General features: G+C 35.8%; 2 protein-coding genes across 3 annotated transcripts; one reads left to right on the top strand and one right to left on the bottom strand.

Moving 5' to 3' along the window:
* The first annotated feature begins 10,437 nt into the window (after positions 1-10,437).
* On the top strand, positions 10,438-14,011 carry LOC111284195 (uncharacterized protein At5g41620-like). Its single transcript, XM_022872915.2, has 3 exons — positions 10,438-11,436; positions 11,553-11,675; positions 12,388-14,011. Exons 1-3 carry the CDS (start codon positions 10,996-10,998, stop codon positions 13,780-13,782), a joined length of 1,959 nt encoding a protein of 652 aa, XP_022728650.2. The 5' UTR covers positions 10,438-10,995; the 3' UTR covers positions 13,783-14,011.
* A 1,528-nt stretch (positions 14,012-15,539) lies between these two features.
* On the bottom strand, positions 15,540-19,935 carry LOC111284196 (bifunctional nitrilase/nitrile hydratase NIT4A). Of its 2 annotated transcripts, none has more exons than XM_022872916.2 (4): positions 19,563-19,935; positions 17,822-18,115; positions 16,702-16,983; positions 15,540-15,847 (listed from the first exon to the last, which is right to left on the bottom strand). In XM_022872916.2, exons 1-4 carry the CDS (start codon positions 19,879-19,881, stop codon positions 15,693-15,695), a joined length of 1,050 nt encoding a protein of 349 aa, XP_022728651.1. In that variant the 5' UTR covers positions 19,882-19,935; the 3' UTR covers positions 15,540-15,692. The 2 variants fall into 2 exon arrangements, with proteins under 2 accessions (XP_022728651.1, XP_089618084.1); XM_089761958.1 differs by lacking the exon at positions 19,563-19,935 and adding an exon at positions 18,404-19,542.
* Positions 19,936-22,221: the final 2,286 nt, after the last annotated feature.

The following is a 22,221-nucleotide window of genomic DNA, read 5'->3' on the forward strand; positions in this document are numbered from 1 at the left end:
GAAAATTGGAACTAATAATAACTGATATGGAATCTTTCGATGAAAGTTTATGTTGAACCTTTTGAGATCCTTGAAGATTTCACCTACGTACTGTGAACTAATAAATTTTAGTATTAATACTAATAATATTAATTAAGTAGTTGAGGTTAGTGGAAGTTTCATTGATGTTAGGGTTAGGATGAACTGCAGATAAAAGATCCTGCAAGCTTATCAAAGTTTAATTAATAGGGATCTTAAAGGGAATATATACATATATATACATATACGCATTGGAAATTCAATTTTAATGTTTTTAATTTTGTAGTCAAATAAAGTCCAATGTATTAGTTTAGATGATACATATATATATATATATATATCACACTTTTGAAAATTGTAAGTTTAAGAGAACTTAAAAATATAATATCTTCTTCAAACAAATTTAGTTGATGGAGATTGATGATTAATGATAAATTAAGAATTAAAAAAAATTGTACTTTTCATGGTCCCCGAGTAATTAAGTTTTATTGGAGCACACAATTAATAACCATGTTGAATTTCTATATAGTATTATTTGGTTAGAAATACATTTAATTATATATTATTATTATTATAGTAAGTATATTGTATAATTCAAATTTAAAATTTCTGTCCAAACTTTTGCTTCCCCTGACCATTTGAGCTAAATCATTATACTTGTCATCTAAGTACTTTTCAAAAAAATTTCTATCTTTTTTTATTCTTCCTCATAATTACTTAATTAGTAATGTATATAATGTTCTTTAAAAAAATTTTGAATTCACTTCAACCTCCCTATATGAACATTTATTTTGATTTGACAATAAGTTCGAATTTTCTTTTTTTTTTTTTAAATGTAGGAATTTATTGGGTATTGATTACATAAAGAGAAATAATATTTTTCTCATTCCATATATCATGCATGAATCTCATCTTAATATTATAATTTGGAATATTTAAAAAATCACATTTTATTTTATATATTGAAGCATCATTTTTCAAGACGAGAGTCATTGGATAGGTTGTTAGCATGATGAGGATTTATAGAGAATGTAGCTTGCATTCTTTTAAAACAATTCTTTCTTTATCAATAAAATTCATTTTTAATAAGAAGCATTTTAAAAATAAAATCTTATATTGAAAAAAATGTATTTAAAATTATTAAAAAATTAAATCTAAATAAAATCTTAAATATTTCGTACTATAAACAAATATCATATAATAGTAAAGATCATTTTCAGCTAAACAATGATAGTAATCTTATATATCTCATGAATCACATCTATTTCTTCTTGAGATTCAACTTAAAAGTTTTTAAGTCCAAGTCTCAAATTTTAACAATAGTCAAAACTAAATAATCAGACATGAAGCATGTGAAATAATTTATCACTTTGATTTTCTAACAGTAACTGGCTGGTTGTCACGGACTAAGCTTTCTCTCAACAAGCACTAGCCCGCGAGGCACTTGAATGGACGCTTCCACCCAAGTCAACCCTCAATAGATCGAGATCTGAACAAATAACCATAAACCATGGTTAGTCTCAAGCATTCACAATAAGGCACAATATATCAATATCAATCTCATCCATACACACAACAAGGCACATTCACATCGAGAAAGAAAAGAAACACATCGAGGCAACAATCGGGCATTCAATCGAGGTGAATTTCATTAAAATCGGGAATCATACATCGGGACCTCCCACCATCACCAGGGCCAGGGGGCAGCCCATGGTGGGTGGCCTAAGCTCGCATAGCACCCGGTGAGACAGCCCAACAATACCCTGCCGGCTCACCCCCCCTAAAGAGCCTTAGAGATTTTAGAGCTATGCTACCAGTAACCGTTACAATGTTTGAAATGGGGACACTTTTCCTAACACAAGGGGTCTACCCGGCCATGGCCCTATACATGGGTGGCTCATGGCAACCTAAGTCCCGGTCATGGCCTTATACAAGGTTGGCTCATGACATCCTCCCCCACCTATTCTAACGACGTCCTCGTCGACTTGCTGGCTTGAAATTCTTCGATCTTTCTTTGAAATCTCTGGAGGTCGTGCTCTCTCTCCCAGCTGGTTTCTTCTAGGCCTAGTCCCTCCCACTTTACTAAGTACTCCCGAACTAGTCTTCGAGATATCTTGGTTTCCCTGTCAGCTAAGATCTCTTGGACTCGACGCTCTGAGGGTGGTTTCATGGTGATGGCGGCTCTGGTTGGCTCTCTTCGACCAGCATCTGTAGGATCTGCATGGAATGGCTTCAAGTTGCTCACATGAAATACTGGGTGCACCTTCATCCACTTTGGAGGGTCGATTTTGTAGGAAGCATTCCTCACCTTGGAAAGGACCCTTACTGGACCTTCGTACTTGCGCACCAATCTACTATCTCTCTTCTTCAAGAACCTGGTTTGTTCAGGGATTAATCGAACAAGAACCAAATCCCCAACTTGAAATTATTGAGCTCTACGACCCTTGTCTGCCCATTTCTTCATCCGTTTTGACGCTTTCTCTAAGTAGGCTTGTGCGATCTCCGTGTTTTGTTTCCACTCCTTGCTGAGGTTGAATGCTCTGGGATTCTTTCCTCCATATTGTTCCAAGGAAGTGTGGGGTAGCCTTGGTAATTGTCCGGTGATCACCTCAAATGGGCTCTTGTTGGTGGAAGAGCTTTTGTTGGAATTAAAACAGAGTTGAGCAACGTCCAATAATGAGGGCCAGTTCTTTTGGTTGGCGTGGACAAAATGCCTCAAGTATTCCTCTAACAATCCATTGAACCGCTCTATTTGGCCATCAGTTTGAGGGTGATAGCTCGAGGAGATGTTGAGTTGGGACCCCAAAATCTTGAAAAGTTCTCTCCAAAAGGACTCCGTGAATCTAGGATCTCTATCACTGACAATGTTTTGGGGGAGGCCCCAATACTTGACCACATGTTTGAACAATAGTCGAGCTGTGTCCTCCGCTGTACAGTACTTGGGAGCAGGAATGAATGTGACATACTTAGAGAACCGATCAATCACCACCAAGATAGCTCCAAGATCGCCAACCTTGGGTAGGCTCGAGATGAAATCGAGGGAAATGCTTTCCCACGGTTTGGTAGGTACCGATAAAGGTTCAAGCATACCTGCAGGTTTCCTCTTCTCGACTTTGTCTTGTTAGCAAATGAGGCAAGTCTTCGTATATTCCATCACATCTTGTCGCATTTGAGGCCAATAATATCCTTGTTTCAATAACGTCAACGTGCGCTGCCAGCCCGGATGTCCCGCCCATGGGGTGTCATGACACTCCCTCATCAGCATCTGTCTCAGACCTCCTGCTCTTGGAACAAAGACTCGAGGTCCCTTGGTCCACAAGACCCCATTTTCTTTCCAGAAGTGTTTGGACTTCCCTTCTTCCACTAGCTTCAAAATGGCACAGGCTTGCGGGTCTTTCCCTAAATGATCTCCAATCAACTTATGGATGTCTGTAGTGGCTCTGCTAGCCACCATTGGGGCCATTCTTCTGAGGGCCGCTAACTCTGGCCGCCTGCTCAAGGCATCCGCCACTTGATTAGTCTTTCCCACGGTATGCTCAAAATAAAAGTCGAACTCAGCTAAAAATTTCTGCCACCTAGCTTGTTTCGCCGTGAGTCTTGGTTAGGTGAGGAAGTGGCTAACGGCTGTGTTGTCTGTCTTCACGACAAAGTGCGCACCCAACAAGTAATGCCGCCAAGTCCTCAAGCAATGAACCACCGCAAGGAGCTCTTTCTCCTGGGCTGTGTATTTCCTTTCAGCTTCACTCAGCTTCCTACTTTCGAATGCTACCGGGTGATGTTGTTGTAAAAGCACCCCTCCAATAGCAAAATCTGATGCATCCGTCTGGACTTCAAAAGGCTTTCCAATATCGGGGAGAGCTAAGATGGGATCCTTCATAATAGCATCCTTCAATCCCTCAAAGGCCTCTTGACACTCGTTCGTCCAACACCATTTATGTTCCTTCTTCAGTAGCTCCGTGAGGGCCGTGGTCTTACGAGAGTACCCTTCCACAAACCTTCTATAATAGTTGGCTAGTCCCAAAAAGGAGCGGAGCTCACTAACATTCTTCGGTATCGTCCACTCTTTGATGGCCCTGACTTTTTCCATGTCCATTCGGATGTGGCCACGTTCGATAATGTGACCGAAAAAATGGATTTGGGTCTGAGCGAATGCACACTTCTCCCTTTTTACATATAACTGGTGGTCCTGTAACCTTTGAAATACCTGGCGCAGGTGTTTTTGATGTTCTTCCAACGTGGAGCTATATACCACTATATCGTCTAAATAAATGACTACAAACTTGTCTAGGTAGTCATGAAACACCTGATTCATCAATGTACAAAATGTGACAGGAGCATTGGTTAGTCCAAAAGGCATAACAAGGAATTCAAATGCACCATACCGTGTTACACAGGTGGTCTTTGGCTCATCTCCCTCGAGGATTCTGACCTGATGGTATCCCGATCTCAGGTCCAGTTTGGAGAAGTACTTGGCCCCGCTCAACTGATCAAACAAGTCTGCTATGAGCGGGATAGGATATTTGTTTCTTACGGTGACTTTGTTCAAAGCCCTGTAGTCGACACATAAGCGCAAGCTCCCATCATGCTTTTTCTGGAATAGCACTGGCACTCCGAAAGGAGCCTTTGATGGTCGGATGAACCCGGCTTGTAGAAGCTCATCCAACTGTTTTCTCAGCTCGGCCAACTCTGGCGGGGCCATGCGATAGGGGGCTCTAGCAGGGGGTTTTGCCCCTGGGAGTAGCTCAATTTCGTGGTCCACTGCTCGTCGAGGGGGTAGAACCTTGGGCAACATCTCTGGCATCACCTCTCTGAATTCTTCTAACACTTTCTTCACGCCATTGGGTATTGGTTCTACTTTCGACCCTTCTTTGTAGATCAGCATGGCCACAAAAGAGGGTTCCCCTCTCTTTACCCCTTTCTTGAATTGCAAAGCCGAAATCATTTTCTTCCCACTCTTTGGCAAGATATTGGTTGGCACCACACATGGGTGTTCTCCTAAGAACAACAAGCAGCTAGCGGCGGGGATAGGGATCACCTGAGCCAACGTCATGAAGTCCAATCCTAGAACGACATCAAAGTCATCCATGGGGGAGACTGTGAAGTCTATCTTCCCTTTCCATGGCCCCAATTGGGTTGTCACACTTTTCGAGCTTCCACTGATTGCAAAGGCTGGCGAATTAACCGCCTTCATTCGCCCACAGTCTTTACTAATCTGAAGACCACACCTTTTTGCTTCTTCTGGTGTGATGAAAGTGTCGGTTGCACCTGTATCCACCATGGCCTTGGTGGTTTTCCCATTGATTGTCAAGTTCACGTACATCAAGCCTCTGCTTTGCTCTTTCTTTAGAGTGTTCAATTGGGTGTGAAGGGCACTGAGGAACCTTATTGAGCCCATCCTGGCTGGCTCCTCTTCAGCTTCTTCAACGCTCTCGGGCGCTTTTGCAGACTCTTGGGATGAGGTCCTTAAGGCATTAAGGGCTCCTCGGTGCGGGCACTCAGCCACTCGATGCGGCCCCTTGCAAAGAAAGCAAGCAAGCGGTTGCCTAGGCTTGAAAATCCCTGCGTTGTTTGTCCTAGGCTGGGTGCTATCTCGCCCAAAGGACCTCCTGTCTGATCCCCAACTGAAGGGTCGGTCCAACCTAGTTATCTTTCCCCCACTCCCAAGATTAGAGCTACTGCCAGTTGGTGGAGGGTTCTTCCGTTTTAACGAACCATCATTAAAATCATGAAGACGTTCCGCTGCAGCCATGGCCGTCGTCACATCTTGCACTCTTTGCCTCTGTAGCTCTGTCCTCGCCCACGGCTTGAGGCCCTCAATAAAATGGAATAACTTGTCCTTTTCGGACATGTCCCTAATATCCAGCATCAGGGTAGAAAAATTCCTCACGAACTCTCGCACCGTTCCGGTTTGCACCAACTCTCGAAGTCTCCTTTGAGCCATATAATCCACATTCTCCGGAAAAAACTGGTTTTTCAGTTCACGCTTCAGATCCGTCCAGGTCTTAATCGGGCACTCGTCATCGACAAACTTGGAGCGCCACCACAGCTTGGCATCCCCTACGAGATACATCGATGCCATTGTCACCTTGTCTTCTTCTGAACTTGTGTGTACAGCTCAGAAGTATTGTTCCATGTTGAACAGGAAATTCTCAAGTTCCTTAGCATCCCTTGCCCCCTCATAGCACCGAGGCTCCGGTACTTTGGGCCTTTGTCCCCTGTCCGTCGAGCTTGAACCCGAACTGGCCACCGCCATTTGTAGGATGCTCATCTGGGCCCTGAGCTCCTCAAACTCCTTGTGGAGAATGTTCAAGGCATCTCTAGCCTCTTCGCTCACATTGTGGAGAGTATCGGATAACTCCCGCTGGGTTGTCTCGATCTCCCTCACTCGGTCTTTTGTTACCATATGAGTTTTCATTGCGGCCACCGCGGCCTCAAGTTCCTCAATTCTCTGCCGATGATCCGGTCCACCACTTGTGGCCATCTCATCCATTTCTCTAGCACTTCTCAACCGTGCTCTGATACCACGTGTCACGGACTAAGCTTTCTCTCAACAAGCACTAGCCCGCGAGGCACTTGAATGGACGCTTCCACCCAAGTCAGCCCTCAATAGATCGAGATCTGAACAAATAACCATAAACCATGGTTAGTCTCAAGCATTCACAATAAGGCACAATATATCAATATCAATCTCATCCATACACACAACAAGGCACATTCACATCGAGAAAGAAAAGAAACACATCGAGGCAACAATCGGGCATTCAATCGAGGCGAATTTCATTAAAATCGGGAATCATACATCGAGACCTCCCACCATCACCAGGGCCAGGGGGCAGCCCATGGTGGGTGGCCTAAGCTCGCATAGCACCCGGTGAGACAGCCCAACAATACCCTGCCGGCTCACCCCCCCTAAAGAGCCTTAGAGATTTTAGAGCTATGCTACCAGTAACCGTTACAATGTTTGAAATGGGGACACTTTTCCTAACACAAGGGGTCTACCCGGCCATGGCCCTATACATGGGTGGCTCATGACAACCTAAGTCCCGGTCATGACCTTATACAAGGTTGGCTCATGACACTGGCCCTCTGTATTCTCCAGTGAGATTCAGAATCCTGAACAGAAGCATGAAAAATTCCATAATTTTCAAAATTTTCTTTCTGATAATAAACAAGAATACGAAGACTCCAAATTTCAAAAGTTTGTAATGATCAAAGCAAAAAGGACCACTGCCACTTACGAAGATCACCTGAAAAATCTCTGATCATAAACACCATGATGATTCATGAACCACCCCACCTGATTCTAACCCAAGATTGGAAATGTTATCAGAGTGGCTAAATGCAAACGAGGCCAACAAAACTGGTCCCCCATAATATTTGGGTGTTTTTCAAAGATTTTTTTTTTTATTTTATTTTTTTGGAGTTTCGAAGAGAAACAGCAAAGGAAAGGAAAATGCCAAACAATTTGAGCCGTTAGAGGGCCCCTGCCTCATGGCCTCACCTTCCAATAAATTTTTCAATTTTTCTTTGTTTTTCTTTGCTTGTGGGCAGATACTGATTAATTGATAGATTGATTGACCGATAAAGTTAGGGATGTACTGACACCAATTGTATGGTCCACAATTATTTCCCTCTACTTTTTCCTAATTGTCTTATTTGTAAACAACCCCTTGTTTGTTTTACGTGCAATTTTTCACCTCAAACCCTCCCTTTGTTTCACTTTCCAATATGATATTTGCCATTTAGGTATTTTGAAATCTCAATGCTTTCTCATTTGAAAAATGAATTTTAAAATCAAATAGTCTCTCGTTATGTTACGTTATGTTATGTTATATTATCGTATAATTATATATATAATTAATTTTAATAACATGTAAAATAATTTTAAATATACAATCAAATAAACATTCTTTCAATTATTTATAGTAAGATTTTATTTAATGTTCAAAAATTTTTAAAAGTAATTTCATCAAAATCTTTCAAATTTCAATTTATATATAAACTTTATCTTAATTTAAACCATACAAAAAAAAATCAACTTCCTTTATCATTAATATATTAAATTCAAATTTTAAATACTAATTTTTAAAAATCATTTATTTTTCGATTAAATCATCGTGGTTTTAAATTGTTAAAGTAACATTAATTAGACATATCATACAACCAACAACTTTATGATAATAGTAAAGATATATTCAAATAGATGTTATCAGTTAAAAAGCTTTAAAAAAAATAGTGAATATTAAAATGTTGACAATAAAATATATTTTAGATATATCTCTTTTAAATGAATTTTTCAATAATATATATATTTTTCCTATTTATAGATTTTCTATTAATCCTGTAATATTTAGTTCTTTTTAAAATCTAAACATATTAAACATCACCTATTATATTCTTTATTTATTTAAAATCTATTTAATAATCAAAGATTTCACATATTTAAGTTAGTCAATCATTATTATTTATTATTCTTAATCTGTGATACATTGAAGTGAGTCTAAATTTCTTAATTATTGTTAACCTTTTTAATGTTCCGAACAAAATTGCAATTTATTTAAGGTATGTAAATTCTTTTTTTAACTTTATTTTATCTTCTAATTTTATTGTTTATTTTCAATGTTTCTTTTATCTGCTTCTCATTTTTTCTTTTTGGTATTGATCAATATCACATTTTTCAAACACTAAAACAGCATTTGGAGGGTTTTTTTTTTTTGGTTTCACCCAGATTTTATTCAATAAAGAAATTGGTTTTTGACAGATAATATAGATTTTATTCGCTAAATTTTTGTGTTACATGTTAATATTGACTTTGTGAAGATCCAGCTTAAATACCAAATAATTAGTAAGTTATTGATTCTATTTTTTTTTAATTTTTTGGACATATAAAATTTCAAGATAATGAATTTTTATCATGTAAGTGTTTTTTTTTTATTATAATTTTTATACTAAATGAAAAATGAAAAAAAAATTAGAGTAAAAAGTATCATTATTATTATTATATTATACTTACATTTTAAAATATTGATCTTTCTTACTTTTATATTAACACAATTTTTTTCTTACACCCAAAATGATAACATGAATTGTGCACAAAGATATTAAACTATAAAATATTATTTTTTTTTTGTGTAAGTAATGATGATAACAAGCTTTACGTATTCAATAAAAATGTTTCAATTCAAGAATTTCTGAATTAATTTTTTATTATTTTGTAACTTGAGTAGGATCTCTTACATTTAAATTATCGATCTTAGAATTGTATTAGATATGAGAATGGAGATATATTTCAAAGGAATTTCTTTTGCATCAAAGGTAATTTCCTACCTATAATTAACATAAAATTTCTCATTACAAATTTATATTTAACTGTTAACATGTATTTAAATATAATATTTTCAGTTTATTTATAATAATAAATTTAATTATTAATTTTAAAATTTTAAAATATTTTAGTTAATAAGTAAAATTAATTCGTGTATCGCATTAATTACAAACTAATTTTATATATTTCAGTCAATTATTTCGTATTTGATGCTCAATTTTTATTTTAAATATTGATAAATTTAGAGTTTCAAAACATGTACATTCTCGTATATTTTACAACTATAATTTAAAATAAAGTTTTCTTTCTCTCTCTTTTTTTTTTGTAAAATCTAAAACAGCGTTTTCTTAGTTGCATGATTACTACATTTTAGAATTGCAATATAGACTCACTTAGGAAATACTTAGTGCATTCTAAAAAAAAAGGAAAACTGATCTATTAATCATAATAGATAAATACTTTTTTTTCTAAAAAATAAATTTAAATTGATGCTCTTTAGAAAAAAAAATTGCAAAAATCAATAATCAAAGAATTGTTGGTAATATTTCTTTAAATTTAATTTTCTTCGATAATTTGGTAAATGATATAAAATCTTAGCGAATGAAAATATAGTATTATATAAGTAGATGTTGGGATTTCATGTATTAAAAATTAATTTTAAATTTATTAAATATTATTTTTAAAAATAATTATATAAATTAATTAAATTAAATTTTGAATTCATTTTATAAATAAATGATTATATATTAATCACAATTGTCGTTAATTCGAGATTAAGGATCAATAAAGAAATAGCATAAGAATTTAATCTAAGATTGCTTTCTATGAATCTGATAAATTAAAACTTTTACGAGTAATTTGATAATAGAAGCAAAACGCAACAAAAAAATGCAAAGTTTATGGTGCAGAAAAAAGAACATTCGATCTAAGATTAGGGAGAAGGAAGACAAAACAAATGCAGAGAAGCTAGGAAAGATTTTGACCGTTCATTTACACATGAACGTTCCTGATTGAAATTTGAATGCACGCTTTCTCACGTCTACGCCACGTCGTCCCTTCTCCTCTTTTAATCAACCCAAAATAAAAATAAAATCACTCGTTCACTTTATTTTTTATTTTCTCTTCTTTCCCTCTCTTAAGGTTTCTAAATCAAAGCCAATAGTACTTCAAAACAAATGCCTTAAAATCTTTCCCTCTCTCTCTCTCTCTCTAATCTTTCAACATTCCCATTTTTTTTTTGTGTTGACAGCTGCCCACTTCTTGCAAAAGCTTTTTCGGATCTTCTTTTTCTAGTATTTTAGACTGTTTCTTTTCTTCTGTAAAATCCTGTACAAGGATCTTTGATGGTCACTTTCTATGCTTTCTTTGATGAATTCAAGGCAACAAGTTTGGGACTTACCAAAAAAGAAAACATGGGTACTCACTAATCAATCTTCTTTCATCATCTTTTCCCTACTCTGCCCCCTCTATCTCATTTAAAAACTTTCCATTCTTTAAAAAAATAAAGATCTTCAAAATTTGGTTCGGAGATCTTTACCATTGTTTCTAGTGTATTTGGTCCCAAAGTACTTCAAAGTCCTGAAATTGGGTCATCAAATTTGAGTCTTTGAGGCCAAATTCTTGTGAGAAAAATTAAATAAATAAAACTTACAATGTCATGGCAACACCGAAACGTGGATGGAAACGGTAAAAGGGCATGTAAGATTAGGAAACGAGGTTGTTCATCATCGTCATCATCATCTTTGATCCAAAAATACAGATTCAAGCGTGCAATTTTGGTGGGAAAAAGGGCAGGATCAACTACCCCTGTTCCTACATGGAAAACAGCTACAACAAAGACACCTTCTTTGGCAATGCCAAGTGCTGAATTTCCCACTACGGTTTCACCAAAGACTGTTACCAAAACCAAAGAAGCCTCGGTTTCTGCTAGGAAACTTGCTGCCACTTTGTGGGAGATTAATGCAATCCCTTCCCCACAAGCTAAGGAAGAGTTGGACAAGAAAGATAGGAGGAGAAAAGCGCCTAGAGTTGCAAAAATGGCTCATACTTTGCCGCCAAATTTGTCTGATCCATCTTATAGTCCTATTTCAGAGGTGGTTTCTTATGCTTTTTATCAATTTGAAGGTTTGGAAACATTGTTTTAAAAATCTTATTGAAAGTTTTGTGTTCTTTTGGTGATTTTCTTTGGTTTTGCTTTTGAATTTTATAGAAGATGGATCGAGCCAGAACCAAATCTCATAGGAGAAGGGCTTCTGTTGTTTCTCAAAATCTTCAAGTAACTGATTATAAGTTGGGGAGCTTGGACTCTGTTGGCAATGCTAGAGTGATGGAGGTGATAAAACACTTTTGAATTAATTTTCAATTTTTTCCTTTTCAGTCAGGGATTGTTAGGTGTCATTTCAGCAATTTTTTTTAAAAGAAAAAAATTATGAGAATATACAAAGAAAAAGAAACTTGGTACCAAAAAAAAAAGAAACTGAGAGAATTAGACATATAATATTTTGGCAAATGCATGTTCTATTGTTTTTTTTTTTTTTTTTCAAAAATGGCTCTCTCTCCAAGGTTTGCAGCTGGGAATTCATATTTTAGACTTGTTTTAAGAGTCGATTTTATGTTATTTTGAAAATAGAAATGGAACATTGATAATGACATCTGCACAGAAATATTCACCATTTCATTTTTAACAAGGTATGTGTATTAGATATGTTTCTGAAGGTTTTGAATTGCTAACCGACAGGCTCTTTGTCCTCCAAAATCTGCATTTTATAATTTATTGCAAATCAAACGTTTTCAGTTGTGTTGTTTTATTTTTTTTATATTTGGGTAATATTATAAGATACTGATTAAAGAATTTTGATACATCAGCATTGCCTTGGCTTCTTTTTTGTTGGTTTGAGGGAATATATTTTGCCTTGAGTAATTTCATTTGCTACTTGAGAATTTGCTGCAATAAACTTGGAGTTGAATCCTTATTTTGCGGGAAATAGGAAAAGTTAGGAAAAGTAAGTAAAAATCTTTTCACTGATTTTATGCCATGAATGCAGATTGAAACTCATTCTAGGGGTAAAAATCATGCTGGATGCATAATTGGAATTAGAACTCGTTTAAAGGATGTCAGTAATGGCCTAACCACGTCTAAAGAACTCCTAAAAGTTTTGAATCATATTTGTGGTCTTGATGAGCAACATTCATCAGTCATGTCCCTTGTATCTGCCCTGCGTGTTGAACTCGATAGAGTCCACATCCAAGTTGATCAATTGATGAGAGAGCAACGATCTAATCGCAATGAAATTGAGTACCTCATGAGGCATTTTGCAGAAGAAAAGGCAGCTTGGAAGAGAAAGGAGCGTGAGAGAATTCGTGATGCCATAGCATGCATAGCAGAAGAGCTTGCGGTAGAGAAGAAAATCAGGAGGCAAACTGAGAGATTGAACAAGAAGCTTGGAAAAGAATTGGCAGATACAAAGGCATCTCTGACAGAGGCAACAAAAGAGGTTGAGAATGAGAAGGGGGCAAAAGAATTATTGGAGCAAGTATGTGATGAGTTGGCTAGAGGTATTGGAGAAGATAGAGCCACGGTTGAAGAACTGAAAAGAGAGTCAGCTAAAGTGAGGGAAGAAGTGGAGAAGGAAAGAGAAATGCTTCAGTTTGCTGATGTATTACGAGAGGAGAGAGTTCAGATGAAGCTTTCTGAGGCTAAATATCAATTTGAGGAGAAGAATGCAGTTGTCGAAAAGTTGAGAAATGAACTTGAGGCATATCTAGCAACCAAAATGGATGAAGAAAACAGTGATGGTTCGCCGAATCTGCAGAGGATCAAAGAGCTTGAAGCTTATTTGAAGAATATTGATTTTGGATCCTGTGAAGCATCAGAGAAATATTTGGATAAATGTGAAGTTGTGAATGGAGAAGAGTGTGAAGCAGATGACTCAGATGATAGTGATCTTCACTCCATTGAATTAAATATGGACAATAATGACAGGAGCTATAAGTGGAGTTATGCTAGTGGAAATTATGTTGAAGGTGAATCGAAGAGGATTTCTGTTGAAAAAGAAAATAGGGGGGGGAAATCTCTCTCTGAGAAAATATCATGGGGAAGTATTTGCTTAGAAAGAGGAAGTTCAAATTCTACAGATTGGGACTTCGGCCTTGAAAGCCAGGAAAAGTTAGATGGGTTTGAGAAGGATCAGACATACAATCCTGCTTCACAAGTTCAAGCACAGGATTGTGAAGATGAATTCAAAAGATACAGATCAGTGAAGAGTCTTAGAGATCACATATTATCTAGTAATAAAATAGCACCTATCCAAAGCTTTTCAAGTCCAACCCGGCAGTGGAGCATGTCCATGCATTTTCCAGAGCCCGGCAGCACAGGCTCACCTGTGTTAAAGGGACATGGTTTGAAGCCTAAGCTAGTTGGCACAAGAGGTGAAGGCTGAACTTCAACAAGCTAAGAAAGGAGAAACTTGTTTTATTTTTTATTTTTTCTTTTGCTTTCCTGACTAATGCTTTGTTGCATTTTCTTGAAATTCAAACATTCTCACTGGTTAATTTGTTTCGATCAATTGCCAAACTTCAAAAAACGAGACTGTAAATAGACTGTTAGGCTGTATGAATCTGGTATAATTTATGGATACAAATTGTGCTATGACCACACGGTTTGGCAGCATCTCTGAATTGCTTTTCTTTATTTCCCTTAAATGCCTCTTTATGTAGAACAAAAAGGTTTGCTACAATTGAAGCACCACAATTCAGAATTGTAAAACAATTTCTACGTAAAAGAAGCAATTTTCAAAGGTCTACAATAGTAGTGAGCTCCTTTAAAAATAGCAGTCTCTCATGTCTTTCTCCCCCAGGGTTTTTGAACCATAAATCTTGAGCCATAGCAACCTCTAGACTGAGCTCCTAGTGTCAGTTCCACTGCACCGTTCTTAAATTCTGACATAGAAACTGATTCATAACGGCTAGCTCCAACCATTATTTGGGTTTATGTACCGTCCAGCAATCCATGTGGGTTGAAGTACTCTGCTAAGGCTGAAATGGAATTTAAGAGATTCAGACATGAAAAGGCTAAGGGTTTCTATGTCTTCTTTTGAACTTTAACTCTTTGATCAATTGGCAGCCTAGTTTTTAACCTTTCTGTTCTGTTTTATTCTCAATTTATTTGTATTTTTGGTCAAATTCTGACAACCAAAGTCTAACTGTGATGACCAACCACTAGTCAATTATATAGTGGTGAAGACTTCATGTGGCTCTACTTAGGCAAAATAAGATGATGTTTGAGACAGGATTAAGATTAACCATTTTATAATACCCCAAGAAATAAAATAATTAAAGAATATTGTATATTATTCTCAATTATTTCCAACATGTTACTTGGTATTATATGTATTATATATACCACCATACATATTGTCACCATCAGCCATGTGACTTTATCCTGTCAAATTGTGTGGAAAGAATTTCTTTCAGAATATACATTTGACAAAATTCCAACAGCTCACATGACTTGTATGATAACTCAACATTGTCGTTTTTCCTCGTAAAAAACCATTTTCTCATCTCTTCATTCTCCAGGCCCCAAGGGTCATCCTTTCAAGTCTCATCTTGAATTATTTGACCAATAACCAGCATTGGCTGGACACATTTCCATCGCTGAACTGGTATTGAATCATGGCTCAATTCCGATAATTGAAGTATAAAAGTACCACCCAAGCTTTTGGTTCAGTTGGTTGTGTACTGGTCAACAGTTCATGTTGGCTCTTCTCTTTTGGTCGGGCACTTGATCTATTAACCTAAACGTTCAACTCCTAATGGTTAATATTTTTCTTTCTGCACAAGAACACACCATGACTCGAATTTAGAATCTCAAATCAAACATCACTGCATTCTTACTATTTGAGCCAAGTTTAAGTAACTGTTAATGCTTAGTCAGTCAAAAATTAAAATAGAATTCAAATCTTAGCGCTTTGAATCTCTTTTTCTATCTTTAAACTACAACCTTCTTTATAAAAAAAAAAAATTAATGAAGTCCAAAATAAACGTTCAAACCAAGAAATTTGGCAGTCAAAAGTATTGATACTAATAGAAAATAAACTGCATTGGTGTAGCAGCTATCCAGGAAGTAAAATCATGTGAGATTCACAGAAGCAAGTCTTGTATCATTACTGATTCTTAACATTAGAGGAGATGCACATGATCACAAAGTAATTTTATACTTATGAATTTTTATCAAAAGTCGAAAGACATTACAAATATGATACAGGAAAATATAACAGTCATCAGATGGCTTTATAGAACTTTTATTCATCTGATTATTACAGAGGCAACATATAAAATAAGACCGCAACTATTTGTGATGAGCGTCTTCGGTTATTTCAGGTGCTGATGTTAAAGTGACTGGCTTTGCTGGTTGGTCTCTCACAATCAAGCTAAACACTTCTGGTCTTGAATAATGACCGACCACATCAAAATCAAATTTTGCGCGTGCTATTTCTCCAAGATCTGGGAGTCATTTGGTTATGTCATTAATATAAGTTAGTCACCAAAGAAAATTAAAATCCAAGTTTGCGGACATCATGCTAAGCTTTAGTACACTCAATATTACCAGTCGAGAAGAAACATGTAAAGGACGCAATCAATCAGAAAGAGTAATCCTGCCTACAAGCACTTGGACAGGCAGACGCGAGAGAGAGACATGCAGATGTAGACACACACACAAAAACACAGACATGAACTGAGGAGAGAAGACAAGAGAAAGAGATTAAACCCTACAGCATGAACTTACCGCCCAGATACAGTAATTTTACAGGGATTGAAACTCGAATAATTTTACTTGAAAAATCTAGTAGGTAGTAGGTATAGTCTGTTAGAAAACTAGTCTCTCTCTCTCTCTCTCTCTCTCTCTCTCTCTCACAAACACGCACGCACAAAGGGCTTAATGGGTAACATGACATCTCAAAATGTATCACAAAATCCATTCTCAACATTGCGTTGGTGGTCACCTTCCACTGCACCCTTTGACACAGAAACTAGTGTCTCAAGAATTTCAAGAGACATGGGATCATCAATAGCCCAAGTCCAAGAGAAATAGCACCTTGGACTATTGGTCTTACTTTTCATCAATACCTTGAGAATATTGTTCTCCATCACACCCATCGTATTGGGTGCTAAATGATAACTTAAGACATTCTGAATGGCCATATTCTGAAAATAACCATATTCTTGATGGTTGGTTAATAAGTTCAGATATTTGCTCTAGTACATTCTCCCTGAAACAGCCAAATGTAGATAATCTAGCATGCTTTGGCCAGGTTAGAAAGAAACTTTAGGAGATAATCAGAGAATACTATACAAACCTAGATCTGCGGATATAAGTGCCTCCCCATTGTAGTTGGGTCCTGCCACAATAGCTCCAGATGGTGATATAATGACACTCCCACCAGCACATACAACAGAATCTGGAGTGAGTTCCTCTTCTGTCCCAGAAAACAGATATTCTGGAGGAGGAGGGTAGTCTTTCCTCCGACAGAATTGGTTGGCTGACAAAACAAAACACCCACCCTCAAGAGCAATATGGGTCATTGATGCTTGCCACACATCCCTTGAATCAGCAGTAGGTGCACAATATATTTCAATACCTGCAAACATTAAAGCCTTGCAAAGTTAAGGCATAAAAATATGATAAGCTAAACTAAAAAGCTCAAAAAGTGGTTTCCATAAATGTTGCTTGTAGAATAAATGAGATCGATGATCACACCTACATTTCATTAGAAGGTAATTTTTCTTCCGGAAAAACATAAGAGGGAGAAAAGGTACAATGACACAAATTCTAGGAGCTGAAACATGACAGTTCTCTAAATCGATGTTGAGTAAATCCTGCAAAACTAAATCTTTGCAGCTAGATAATTCTTGGATTTTTTTTTTTTTGCCCACAATTCTTTGGAGTTTGAATATGCTGATTTCGGACTAACTTGGGCCTAACATAATCAAGTATCCACTATCTGGTGACTGACACTCCTGCATTCAACAAAAGCTTTGCACCTGCTTGCTGGCATAAATGATGGGGAAATAGAGAATAAACAGACAACTACTTGAACTCAAACATTGCACCAAAATTTCAAGTTAATCCACATATCACATCAGCTCTCTCATACAAAAGCTCATTCCTAGCATAGTGATCATAAAGTAGACAACAGCCAACTTCCTAAAACGCTCCAGCCACTAGCCAAAGGTTCTAGTTATGGGGTATTCGTATTTAAGCTAGAACCCATAACAAATATCCTTTCCAACCCAAAATAGGGAAAAGAAAATAGATGTTCACTCCAAAAAAAAAAAAAAAAATGAAAGAGGAAAACATTATTATAAACCAGGCAGCTTGAAGAAAAGCATGAGGTTGCTGTCAAAGTTATATTTGCCGTGCATTGGCGCAATATGTACTTCAGCATTAGAATGTAAGTGAAGGTCCAAAAATCTAACCTTTTGCATACATTGCTGTCCTTAGAAGTGGCATTTTATTTTCCCAACAAATGGCAGCACCTATTTTTCCAATTGGAGTCTCAAAAACTGGAATTGTTGATCCATCTCCAAATCCCCAAATTATACGCTCCAATGCCGTGGGCATGATCTTTCGGTGCTTCCCCAGAAATCGACCCTGTGAGTCGAAAAACAGAATTGTACAATATAGAGTGTATCCATCTCTCTCTATCACACCCATTACCAAGTATACTTTATACTTTCCAGCCATGGCTGCCAAACGGTCAACTTCGGGACCTGCCAAAGCATAAGCCACAGATATGAAACAAGATGTGAAACAGAGTGACATACTTTGGTTGATAAATACAAGTTCCAAATAGATTTGCAAACTGAAAAGGATGATAATGTACAAAGAGTTTTGAAAACTATTACAAACGCATAAAAATAAAATAGTACTACCACAGTATCATAATCAAACTGTTTACAGACTTTATATTCCAAGAAAACTTGAACGCAGAAATTCAGTTCTTGATTTAATACGATTACGCCTAATTGCCTAGTCAACAGGTCAACACCCATGCTCACCAAGTCGGCACATGCTCAACTTCCACATCACCACACGGGAAGATCGATGCCCAGGCTCTAAGCGCTTCATATGGGCTCACCCTGAGTTGCTCGCCTACCAATACTTCCTCGCTCACGAAGACAGGTGCCCAACAACTTTCACTAATCTCACATCAGTAGGTCACCTCATGGTAGCCCAACTTGCCTGAAATCATTCAATGCATCCCACACTTATCCATGTGACACTTATCATGTAGACCCTTATGAACTTCCCATCAACTGCCACCTACTCAGGTTACGTCACCATGTTTCATAAAATAAGGTAAAAGGAGGGCCAGGTACACCTTTCTAAACCCTTAATCCTTGAGCGTCAATACTCTCTACAACTCATCTTCTTCCCCTTTAACATTAATATCATACACTTTGCTAATTTGAGCATCGGAACCGGAACGTGCCCCGAAGATCGAACTTCAGCGCACCTTGACCATACTTTTCTTGCTGCAGATCCGGATTACCCCAACTCACCTCCCAGTTCATCCTCCAACTCACCTTCACCAAAAACACCATCAACAAATACGAATATTGCATACGATCTAACCAAATTAGAACTAATGCAAAGTTCTGCATCTACCAGCAGTCAGCAGGAAATGTTTATGCCAGTCAATCTCGTCATTAAACAAACCAAAAAGAGAAGAGAAGGGAAACATTTTCATTGGCACATAGCACGATATAAGTCATAGAATGTTCTCAAAGGAATTCCTTTTACCCCCAAAATGACCTTTTTGTTTCCTCCACAGAAAAAAATCCAATGGACTTAAACAGCTTAACAGGAAATAGCTCTCTCCCATTTTATAAATCACAACGCCCCTCCTCATGATTCGAATTCAAAGAGAGTCTTAATTTTTTTTCCGCCAACATTGGATGTAAAAGCCTTCAATGTGTTCAATCAAAACAATTGAATTAAACAATATCTCACAAACTCATTAGTAAAATTCAGAGGGAAAAAAAAAGCGAGAAGAAGCTTTTCCATATCAACCCAATAACAACAATGTAAATTTCAGGCCAAAACATCATCCATTCACATTATCACCTCAAAAAAGACATTAGCGATTAGTTGTCTTGTCAATAATAAAAACATAAACAATTGAAAACAAAGAAGTAAGTGTTAGATGATTCAGACCAGGAACATCAATAGCTGAAGCATGATACTTCCGGAACTCTTCTTTCCCTTTAGCAGTTCGGTTCCCAATGGTAACACCAAAATTGGAGCCACGTGGATATCCACCTATAAACGCTTCAGGGAAAACCACCAGCTGAGACCCGTACCCCACTGCTTCAGCCAACAACCTCTCCGCCTTTTCTAAAGTAGCAGGCGTGTCATAAAATATGGTTGAAGCTTGGACCACGGTTGCCCGGACGATAGCTGTGGAGGCGTCGCCACCCATGCCGACCTCGGCAAAGAGCGGTCGTTCAGGTTGTGGGGCGGGGACTACTGACATTTTGTGGTTGGAAGTTGAGTTGTCGTTTGTTTGTCCGCTAGTGGAGAAGTTTACATATGGAATGGAAGTTGTCGTAGATTAAATAAAGGCTGAGGCTGGAAAGGAGTTTTGATTTCAGAAGTTCTTAGCCGTTTTGGCCTTTGGATTCTCAGAGCTTTCTAGATTAGTGGCAGTAGCGCGTTATCAGTATTTTCCTATTCTAATCAAATTGCATTTGCTTTCCATTTTTTTTTTTTTTTACTTCATAGAAAATCACATGCATTGTGGTTTGAGTGAACGTGTGTAATACGTTAGTTTCGTTTGGGGCTGCGGATTCCGATGTTCATGAATTTAACGTGAATAAACTTTATTATATTTATAATCAATTTATTTAATAAATAAATTTTAAAATATTGTTTATATTGATTTGTTAAATTTAATAAATAAATAAATAAATAAAAATTTATTTATAAATTATTTGTAAAATGTCAAATTCGTTTATATCTTTAATTGCGAATAACATCACTCTTATTAGATCTAAGGCTATCCAATTTTATTATTAATTACTTTTACATAAAATTTTAGATAACTATTTATATTAGATTTATAGACTATCTAAAAAAATTATTAATAACAAAAATTAAATCTAAATTTTATTAATTAAATATTCAATACTTATCAATTCAACGAACTTCGTTTACACTACTAACACTTTCAATTCTTATAGGAATTGCAAATTCACCAATTTTATAATGACTTAAATCCAAAAATTAAGTGATCTCCTAATAAATTATTAAATTTTTAATTTTAGGTTAAAATTTAATCTTTAATAACCTCAATGTCAATAAAAAATCAATAAAATTCGAATTTAAAACTTTTATTAATGAGGAAAAAAAACTTACATTTTAGATAATATTTACGGAAGATTATTAATACTTAAATTTAAAAATTTTTATTATTGAAAAATAAATGAATTGAATCTGAAATTTAACTTGATTCATATAATTATTTTTTTGAAAAATAATATTTCATAATTTAAATTTTAAATTTAATATTTATAATTTTTTTCATATTATGATTTGTTATGAAAAAAATAAATTAATCAATTAAGCAACGTTGTTAGTATAATTATTTGTTGGATGATCGTGCCTCTGGTTGAAGCCAAGGCAACCTATATCGAACATAGGGGAATTTGATTTGCAATGCACCATTGACTAACAATTTAAAATTATAATGCTGGGAGGATAATCATCGTATACTCTATAACTAGTGACGTACTGTTTTTTATGTTAAAAAAAAGCGTGTGTGTGTGTGTGTGTGCGCGCGTGTGCGTGTGCGTGTGCGTGTGTAAGCTTTTCAAATTTGTTTTCTTCATGGCATGGCATGGGTTGATTGATTAATGAATAATGTGTATGCCATGTTTGGTGGTAGCTGCGGTTAACGTTGTTCCCCTCCCAAATGAAACCAACAACTATTCATCATGGACATATTTTTTATTTACTACTTAGACTTGATATTTTTATTATTTACTTTTAATAAAAATCAAAAGAAAAAAATTAAAAAAAAAACAAAAATACCAATCAAAATGCAAATGTAATGCTTTTACTATTTAATTTTGGTTCAACAAAAAACAAAAAGCAAAAATACTAATTAAACGAAGCCTTATTAATTAAATTTTTTTAAAATTTTATAATAATCACATAATATATTAATAAAATATTAAACTTTTAATTTTAATGTCAAATTCTAATAACTTCAGTTTAAAAAAAAAAAGAAATCTCCCCTACTCCTTAGTTAGTAGCTATGAGCCTACAAATTTCACTGCTAACTTTTTCAATCCCTAGATCAAGACCAAAGGTATTTAGTGCATACGGTAATAGATAAAATAAGATAATAATTGTTATAAATTATATTTGATATGTATCAAAAGAAAAGAATAAGATTTCGAAAAAAAATTAATCATACTTTTGATATAAGATGATCCAATATTTTTAAAAATTTATGAGATTGAATTTATATATCTTATTATATTTTTTAAATTATATTAATAATTCAAATTATATAAATTTGAGTAAGAATAATTTTGATTAATAAATAAAATTATTCTATCCAAATTCCTGCACATATTAAATATAAAATAGAATGATAGCATTTAATTTAATCTTACACATAATATCATTTTATCTTATTTTATAATAATTTTGTATATCAAACACATGCTAAATGTATAATTTTTATATTTAGTGCTGTAAACGAACTAAATATGAACGAATAAATATATATCTATAGCTTGTTTATTTATTTTTAAAGGTTTTCGAGCTCGATTCATGTTCAGTAAAAAAATTGCTTTATTTGTTAAAG

This window comes from Durio zibethinus, chromosome 6, assembly GCF_047325235.1.
Source record: "Durio zibethinus cultivar Kanyao isolate XHJ-2024 chromosome 6, ASM4732523v1, whole genome shotgun sequence".
Classification (NCBI taxonomy): domain Eukaryota; kingdom Viridiplantae; phylum Streptophyta; class Magnoliopsida; order Malvales; family Malvaceae; genus Durio; species Durio zibethinus.